We start from the raw sequence: 7,907 nt of genomic DNA on the forward strand, positions 1-7,907 counted from the left end.
GTCAATCCGGGCAGTATACCGAGACGTCACCCTCATTGGATTACATGCAAGTTTATTCATGGCACTCTTATTACGATGGATATTTCATCGCGTCAGGATATAGATAGCTAGTTTTATTTATTGGAGTACGCCATGATGATACAGGTTAACTACATCAGATATCAAATCGATGGTGATCGTTCTCTGAATTTTGGGATGGGAAACCCAAGCTGCTCATTGACTCGGATAACCTCCTCCAGGGCTTCAGGATAGTCAAGATCCGACTTTGCCTGTCTGTCTATGAGTCTCCGCTGCTCAAATGTGATTGGCTTCCTCTCCCATATATCCCTAAAGATCTCATGATGAGTGAGGGCGTATTCCGAGTCCACACGAACGCGATTTCGTGCATCACTCAAAATAGGGAGCGGGTTGGGCTCAGGAGGAGGACAGTCTGTTTCTGCGAGTAGGAATTTAAACAGTGCCTCTTGTTGATCATTGCGAAGCTGGTACACGCGATAGGTCTGCTTATGGCGACAGGAATGAAAGTAGATGTTGGGCAATGGCGCATCTGATGAAGTTTCTGCCCGGCGGTCAAAGATTGCTACACCTCCGAGGATACGATCCTCAGCCCAATAGCCAACTATGTCAGCAACTCCATTCGGGTAGATGTCTGCGTCGAGGTAGGCGTGGTGACTGAAGAGGGTCGGCCGTGGCGGGACATCAACAAGGCCTTCGAGCTCAGAGGCCGGTATCCTCCAGTTGGTAACGTAGTCAATATCTGCCTTTCCTCCCCTGTGCAATTGGAAGTCAAGCTGAAATAACAGAACGGCGATCTCATGAAGAGCTACTGCCACCAGCTCCACTAGACGTGTCTCAAAAGCTCTAGACCCAATCTCGGCATGTTGATATTTCTCAATGGTCTACAACGGTGAGTAGCAATACGACAAAGAATGTTAAAGATAAGACGTACCATTTGATCAAAAGCGAGAATATCGGGGTTCCAATGTTGATAGAACTCTTGGGCCTTTTCAAAAGCGCCGGGACATAGTTCATCGTGGTATGAGTCGATAGGGTGTTCACCAAAGACATGAGGAAAACGGCGCTCAAAACACACATCTCCGGTGGGTAGCCCATCCATGATTTGAGCATATGTGAATTGCGCAAGTTCAGTAGCCAAAGCATTTTTGATTGCGCCATCTAGAACATGGCGATGGCGCTCTGACTGGATATCTCGAAATGGGACACGTAGGCTATATTGGGCCGCCGCTTTTTCTTTCAGCGTCTCGGTAAGAATTTTTAGTTCTTCTGGGTCCATGGTGAAGTAATGAGAGAGTATAAACTAAGAGAAAATTGGAGAAATATTGGGGAAGAGTGTAAAAGTGGACGAGTTGGTCGTGATGATATGATAGGCGGGGTCATGGCTGCCTAAATGGCCCATAACAAGTTCGTCCCGATCTCAATGGGAAGCGGCTCTGGACTGTCACATCGCCTGTTACTCCAGTAAGCTGTATATCCTTAGTTCTTGAGTCTCAGCCAAGGATGACTGAAATAAAAAAAATAGAAACCTATGGCCGATTGATGTCGACGCTTTAGTAAGGTGTCATGCTCATTGGATTGTGTGTACTGTGTAGATCCATTCATTGAAATTGAGATCATCGCATTTGTATATCATGATATTTGGCTGCGTCAGGATATTTATCACAAGTTATGTATCGGGGTGTGCCATGACAATGACACATGTACACGTTTGGTTCTTTATAGAGAGAACTGGTATAAGTCTATGGCTCTGTGTTACCTACAACGAACTAGGGCAGTGCTTGGAAACGAGGATAGTGGTGGCAAATAGGGGCATCGTATATCTCAGGTAAAGAAGGCGCAATATATACAGTTAACTAAACTTGCTGCCTGACTAGCTGAACAAGAGCTAGATAGCCTAAGAATAGAACATGTCATGTCTTAACAACAGCTTCTCCTGTATCCATCACAAGACTCTCCAGGCCCCGAATGCTGTAATCCCCCAACACGGCATGACTTTTGACCACTAAATCACTGTCAAAAATGCTCAAGTATGGTAGATACCCCATCGCATGTTAACGCCGCCAACCAGTCCAGTAAGACTCTCGCATCCCATAACACCAGCAGCGCCAACCTTTCCTTCCCACTGAAACTTATCAATAGAGCTGTTGATCAGATCAATAATGTCCTGGTTTCCGATATGAGCAGCGTTCATGTTGGATCCAGCGCCCTGTGCACCAAAAGCACAGGTTCCGTACTGGACCAGCTGGTGGTGCTCGCCTCCAGCACCGACGGTCCAGGTACCGCCCCCAGCGATGTTGCGGGCAATGCGCTGGCAGTCGGCGACGAGGGGAGAGCCGCCGGAGGAGTGGTTCTCAAAGGTTGAGTCGCCGCAGTCGTTGACTGACTTGCGCTTGGTGAGGGTGGATGGGGAGGACTCTGTGATGGGAGAGGCGGCGGCGAAGGCGGCCATGAGGAGGGTGAGGAGGCTGGTGTTGACGAGCATTTTGATCGTTGTGGTTGAAGAAGTTGTTTAAAAGGTTGGTGTGATGTTTGAGTGTTTGGGTGAGTGATTGTTAATAGATATCTGGGAGAGTTAGACTTATATACTCAAATATCTAGGCTTTTGGCTCCAGTACAATCAGCTCAGCGCTCCAATGTCCCAACCCCCTCAGACATCGGCTAGTGAACTTTTGCCTCTGAAGGATCACTGTTTACAAAAAGACCTGTCCATCGCATAGGTATACTGTGATGTCCTATTGGCCACATTCGCAATCTTTCCGCAATAGTATGGGTTTCCCTAGTCGGGGCCCATTTTCAGAGTCACCGAATGTTCCTCCTGCTAAATAAGCGAAAAGAGCAGCCTTCGTATAAATGTCCAGTTGCAGGAACAGCCCCATTTATTTGATAGTTGTCATTGCGGCAAGACGAAGTACAGTGACTAACAAAGGTCTAACAATTCTATGTAATATCTAAACTGCATGTTCTGGTCTCTTTTAAGTAGATGACAGCATTGCTCTGGGCGTTCAGCTCATTTTCAGCCTATCTAAGTCTCTCTCTATCAACACTCATTTCGCTCGTATCTTACCCTGTGTTTCTATAATAATGTTGAACTGCCTGCAAGTAGGAGTTTCTTCATTTCTGAATCATCCACGGTCTATTCTCGGAGCCGTGGGCAGGCAAGTCGTCTGACGTAAAAATATCCGGGCCAATAGCAAGGCTGAAAAGGTGAAAATATACGATTGCAAATGACCTATAATTTCTATTCGGCTCACTATTACATGCACAGTCGCTCTATAAGTGGACATGATTCAGCTGTAAGACCTTTTGCTTCCATTTGAGATCCTTCAGAGTCAGCGCTAGCCATTCCAAGGCCACTCAATAACAATGCGACGGTGACAATCCCTTATATTCCACTGTTTTCGGAACTCGCTTGCCGGATCTGTCTACAGTCCCACGGTTGACCCAAAACTTTCAGCGGGTAGGGAGGAGTCACTCGGCACTTACAGCCGCTTTATCCTTGACATTTGACCTCAGGATGACCAAGTCCCCACAGCACTGGATGTCTGACCCAGCTCTGTTGTAACATCAACCCATCAAGGCCGAGGCTACGATGGCTCGAAAGGATTTCCTCATCTGGCTTGGTACCTACTCGATAACTTGGCAGATACGAGGACGTAGAATGTTAAGTTGCAGAAAGATGATTAGAGCATCCTTCCATATTGAACTCGATATCCCAATGTATCGCTATGTTTGACCATTTGCAACATGCTCTGTTCCTGTTCAGAGCCAAGCAAGGCGGCTTAGCGGCCCGAGAAGTCGCCCATTCCGATTGGGAAAAGACAATGATCTACATACAGGGCCCGGATTATTCCCCGCTATGAGTGGGCTTAACGCAACGGACCGAGGCCAAGATTTTACTGTAGGTAGTCGGTAGTTACAGGGTAATGTTGTGAATGTGTGAGCAATGAGTCTTTGAGTTCTACACTTCAATCTGATGCTGTTTCTTGATGTTCAATGGAGTGGAATCAATGTATATAAATATTGTCACCTTGGAAACAAAGGGTAAGGAAACACACGTGGTTATCAAGCTTGGAGATGTATGGTCAACCGGTTCAAGAATTCAAAACACTAATACTGAATATTAGGAGTGGTTGTCTCTTGTTTGTACAAGTTGAATACGAGTCGGGGCGATACATCAAGCCATTTCTTTCACATCGCACCATGCCTATCTTTATGCCGAAAATCATTGACTTTACAGAAGTGTAGTCGCCTCAATCGTAATTTGTCCAGATGTGAAGTTAGTTAGAGGGCGATGCGGCTGGTCAGCAACTCTTAGAATGCTGCCACAAATAGGACTTATGTCAAAGGCAATATGTGCCAACGCGCAGTGTTTCAATTTTAATTTTAATAGATAAAAATGACCTAGAGACTAGAAGTAGAATATCTAAGGCATCTAACAACTGCTAATATCGATGGTTTCCCAGAATGGAGAGGATGGTACGTGTAGAGTAAAGGGGCTTATCGCTAGAGATAATGAAATGACGATAAGATAAGCACCAGCGGCCTATTTTTCAGCATCATGGCCACGCAGGAACCAGATCTTTGCATTGTTCTGCATGATCTCACTGACCAGGCCAGACGACGCGGTGAGCCAATTTCAGTGGACTTGCAGTTTGCGTTGGTGGCTGAGGAAAAACAATAGTGCCTGACTAGTTGCGTGTTCGAGAACATCCTAGTCTCTTGCATCACCGTGCTGATTGAGAATGTCAGGTTGTCAAGAGTTGCCATCAAAGAGATATTTCACTGTTCAATATAAATAAATTAAACAGCAGCTGTATGGAGATATATAAAAGACCATTCTTAATAGTTAATCGTTGTATTTTGCATTTGCTATTAGTGGCTAGCTGAAGCTTATCTTTAAGCCTAAACAGGCCTGGGATGTCTCTAATATTGGTTTTTAGACCCTCTCAAATAGGCACTATTGCTTTTGCTCGCGTGATAACGCAGTTTCACAACAGCCATTAAGGAGTAGCATGTAAAACTAGCGACAGAAGTAAATAAAGGTAGACTTAAAGAGGCAACTTGTTCAATATTATACCAATGACCTTGACAGCGCATCACACGAAGGCCCACATAGCTCATCGGCGGCCGCTCCAGCTGGCTGGCTCACCACTGCAAAATTAGCAGTCTTTCTCCTTTAATTTAGATCTTTTATAACATAAACAGTGCGGTGGCGTATAGAAAATTCTCTTAAGGAAGGGGGGAACGTTTTCAAAATAAGTTGCTGAGCCCGCTATCTTTCCAGTTTTTTGATGCGTCCATTGTGATTTTACTCTTCACGGTTTACACCAATCGTCGCTTGCCCTTCAGCATGAGGTCACAACAGTGGATATGACAACTGTTGCTTGCACTCATGGAGGGGATATTGTTACTTTGACAGTTCCAAAGGCTGCTTATGAGACTGGCAGTGCGAGCTATACACACCCGATCGTTCAGTATCCTTCGGGTTGGGTCGGGGGGCATCAAACAGATGCTGGTGGCAGTAGTCATCCTGCGGTAAAGCCTACAGGAGGTTCACAGCCTGGCTCGCAGAACGGCCTGCCTGAGGTCGCTAACGCAGCCACAGGGATGCAGGGATTGCATCCCAGCTACAAGGCGCACCAGGCCGTGAACCCTACTTCAACTACAGGATCATATGGGGGTGATCAACCGGAACACGGGAAGCCGCAGCCATCTGTTCCCGCTCAAGGCTCGTCACAGTCCAACAACAATTCGCCGGAGAATCCCTCTCAGCCATCATCCCGCACGAGCTTGACAACAGAAACAAGCATCGTCCCTACTTCTCAACTCGGCACTTCAGCACTTCCATCTCAATCATCACCTCTTGACCAGGGCCAAGTTCCTTCAGAATCCACGGGAGCACCCTATGCTACATCAGTAGTTGTTTCAGAGGCTCACAGATATGACCTCACATCGTGGATCATGATTACAGCAATCGTCGGTATGCTTTTGTTGTAAGATGTACTTTCGGGTTCAGACTTGCCCGTTTGTGATTGGGATTATGCCGTTTGCTAGTTTGTCCACTGAGGCTGGCCTGTCCTGGCGCGTGCCACCTGAGCTATGAGATTTTAACAGCTTTAGCATTCTCTTGGGCACAGCATGTCAGGCGCTTGTCAGCCACTCGATTGAGGCTTTTACTACATACTTGTATATAATTTAGACTAGTGATATCGATCTTGTAGTTACATCAGTTTACCAGTTATCCTTGAGAACTATGGGACGGCTCTTTGCAACTGACAGACCTGCTACCTCCTCGAACGCATTCAAGACACAGCCCGACGGTCTCATAAAACTCCCAAAGTGTATCAAAATACAGCATCTTATATTTCGGGAGGATATGGAAGTTACCCAAGTTACACTGAACGCTTAGGTTCGTTGGGAGCGGGTCGGCCATCCTCTTTGCTCTTTCCAGCGCCGTCCAGATGGAGATATTTTGGAGATTCTCCGGCCAAAGATTCTCTGCTTTCAGTTTGTTCATGTATGCATGGCTATATATGCTGTTCCCCGCGCAGCCGTTGTCACAGCCTCCATCCCCATCGTTCAATCGCCTTACAAGAATATCGGCTGCCTTTAGCCTGGCGGCCCCTCTCTGCTCTTCCAGCATACCTAATCATTTGCATATTAGCTATGCACTCAGACGCTTACTAGAACCACTTACTGAATAAACTCCACGGTATGATGGACTCGAGCTCACTATCAGAAAGCGCAAGATAAGAGTCATGACAGCCGAGAACTAATGCTGTAGTGGCACGATTGAACGCTTCTGCATCCCCAAAGATGTAGGCTGCGGCAGTGAGAAGCATCAAGTCCTTAGGAGGTTTCCCTTTCGGCTTTAGAATCCAGGCTTTGCTAGCAAACTGTAAGGCGTTTAAACAATCGTACTTGTCTCCGGCAATGGCAATGGCGAGGACGTCGCCAGCAGGGATGGTCCGAGGGATCCTGCCGTTCTGCAAGTGTATGACAGAACATATGATTTCCATTGCAGTAGCATTGTCCTCCGGTAGTGATAACTCAAACGGGCCATCATGACATCGCATGTCATGGCCTTCTTTCCAATATGGCCCCAGCATGACTGAGAAGGGCTTTGAGGCTACCATCAAAAACATGGACTTGACTCGGAGCTTGGCCTTATCGGGTCCAACTACCAGAATGACATCGCCATCTGGGACAATTTCCACAATCTGGGAATCTGCTGCGTTCGCCATGTTTGATTCGAATCGCTTGCTGTGATTTCGTGGAAGGTTCGTCGGCAGGCCCAAGGTACCTGCTTTGTGTGGTGCTGAGTTGGATCATCTCATTTTAGCAGAAGCATTTGAGCTTTTTATAACCCAGTCGATTAAATAAGCCACTTTATAAGTTTTCATGAACTTGAACTTTATGCTGGGACAATTGGTTACGCATTTTGGTATCGGGGAAAAGAATATCGTGCTGTCATTCATTATCTGTGTTTGCAGCCTAAAGCTTAACCTTATAGACCCCGGTCATCCATAGTAGGCATTTTGGAATACTGTCCAAAGTTTTGAGAGTCAAAGATTTTAACATCTCAGCGAGACAGATCAAGGCAACACACTGAAAGTTCCGAATTAGCTTCAGGGTTTGAAAGGCAATATTGAGAGCTTGTATGAGTATAGAAACCTTAGATAGGCGAAGGAACAATGTTCTCACTCGTGGTCACCCCACATTGTTTGACGTGTGGCGCTGAAGCATTATGTGTACACGTGCAAATGTGCTGTGGAGGCTTTTCGGCTGAGGCTTGAGTTCTTTGCACGTGGAAACTCAGCCCTGACAAGATCTGCCATGTGATTGTGTGCGTGTGAGGCGCGTGATTTGAGCCATCAGCTGTGGGGACT

The 7,907-nt window shown here is 46.5% G+C and overlaps 4 protein-coding genes across 4 annotated transcripts; 1 reads left to right on the forward strand and 3 right to left on the reverse strand.

Moving 5' to 3' along the window:
- Positions 1-161: 161 nt before the first annotated feature.
- On the reverse strand, positions 162-1,294 carry FTJAE_14168 (uncharacterized protein; the record flags this gene model as incomplete). Its single annotated transcript, XM_037347377.1, has 2 exons — positions 162-899; positions 950-1,294. 2 exons carry the CDS (start codon positions 1,292-1,294, stop codon positions 162-164), a joined length of 1,083 nt encoding a protein of 360 aa, XP_037198817.1.
- A 747-nt stretch (positions 1,295-2,041) lies between these two features.
- Positions 2,042-2,500, reverse strand: FTJAE_14169 (uncharacterized protein; the record flags this gene model as incomplete). The annotated part of the gene is made up of 1 exon (XM_037347378.1): positions 2,042-2,500. The coding sequence occupies one exon, from the start codon at positions 2,498-2,500 to the stop codon at positions 2,042-2,044; it is 459 nt and encodes a 152-aa protein (XP_037198818.1).
- Positions 2,501-5,388: 2,888 nt separating this feature from the next.
- Positions 5,389-6,015, forward strand: FTJAE_14170 (uncharacterized protein; the record flags this gene model as incomplete). Its single annotated transcript, XM_037347380.1, has 1 exon — positions 5,389-6,015. The coding sequence occupies one exon, from the start codon at positions 5,389-5,391 to the stop codon at positions 6,013-6,015; it is 627 nt and encodes a 208-aa protein (XP_037198819.1).
- Positions 6,016-6,410: 395 nt separating this feature from the next.
- Positions 6,411-7,262, reverse strand: FTJAE_14171 (uncharacterized protein; the record flags this gene model as incomplete). Its single annotated transcript, XM_037347381.1, has 3 exons — positions 6,411-6,545; positions 6,611-6,663; positions 6,716-7,262. 3 exons carry the CDS (start codon positions 7,260-7,262, stop codon positions 6,411-6,413), a joined length of 735 nt encoding a protein of 244 aa, XP_037198820.1.
- Positions 7,263-7,907: the final 645 nt, after the last annotated feature.

The sequence above is a fragment of the Fusarium tjaetaba genome, assembly GCF_013396195.1.
Source record: "Fusarium tjaetaba strain NRRL 66243 chromosome Unknown NRRL66243_c0000588, whole genome shotgun sequence".
NCBI classification, from domain to species: Eukaryota; Fungi; Ascomycota; class Sordariomycetes; order Hypocreales; family Nectriaceae; genus Fusarium; species Fusarium tjaetaba.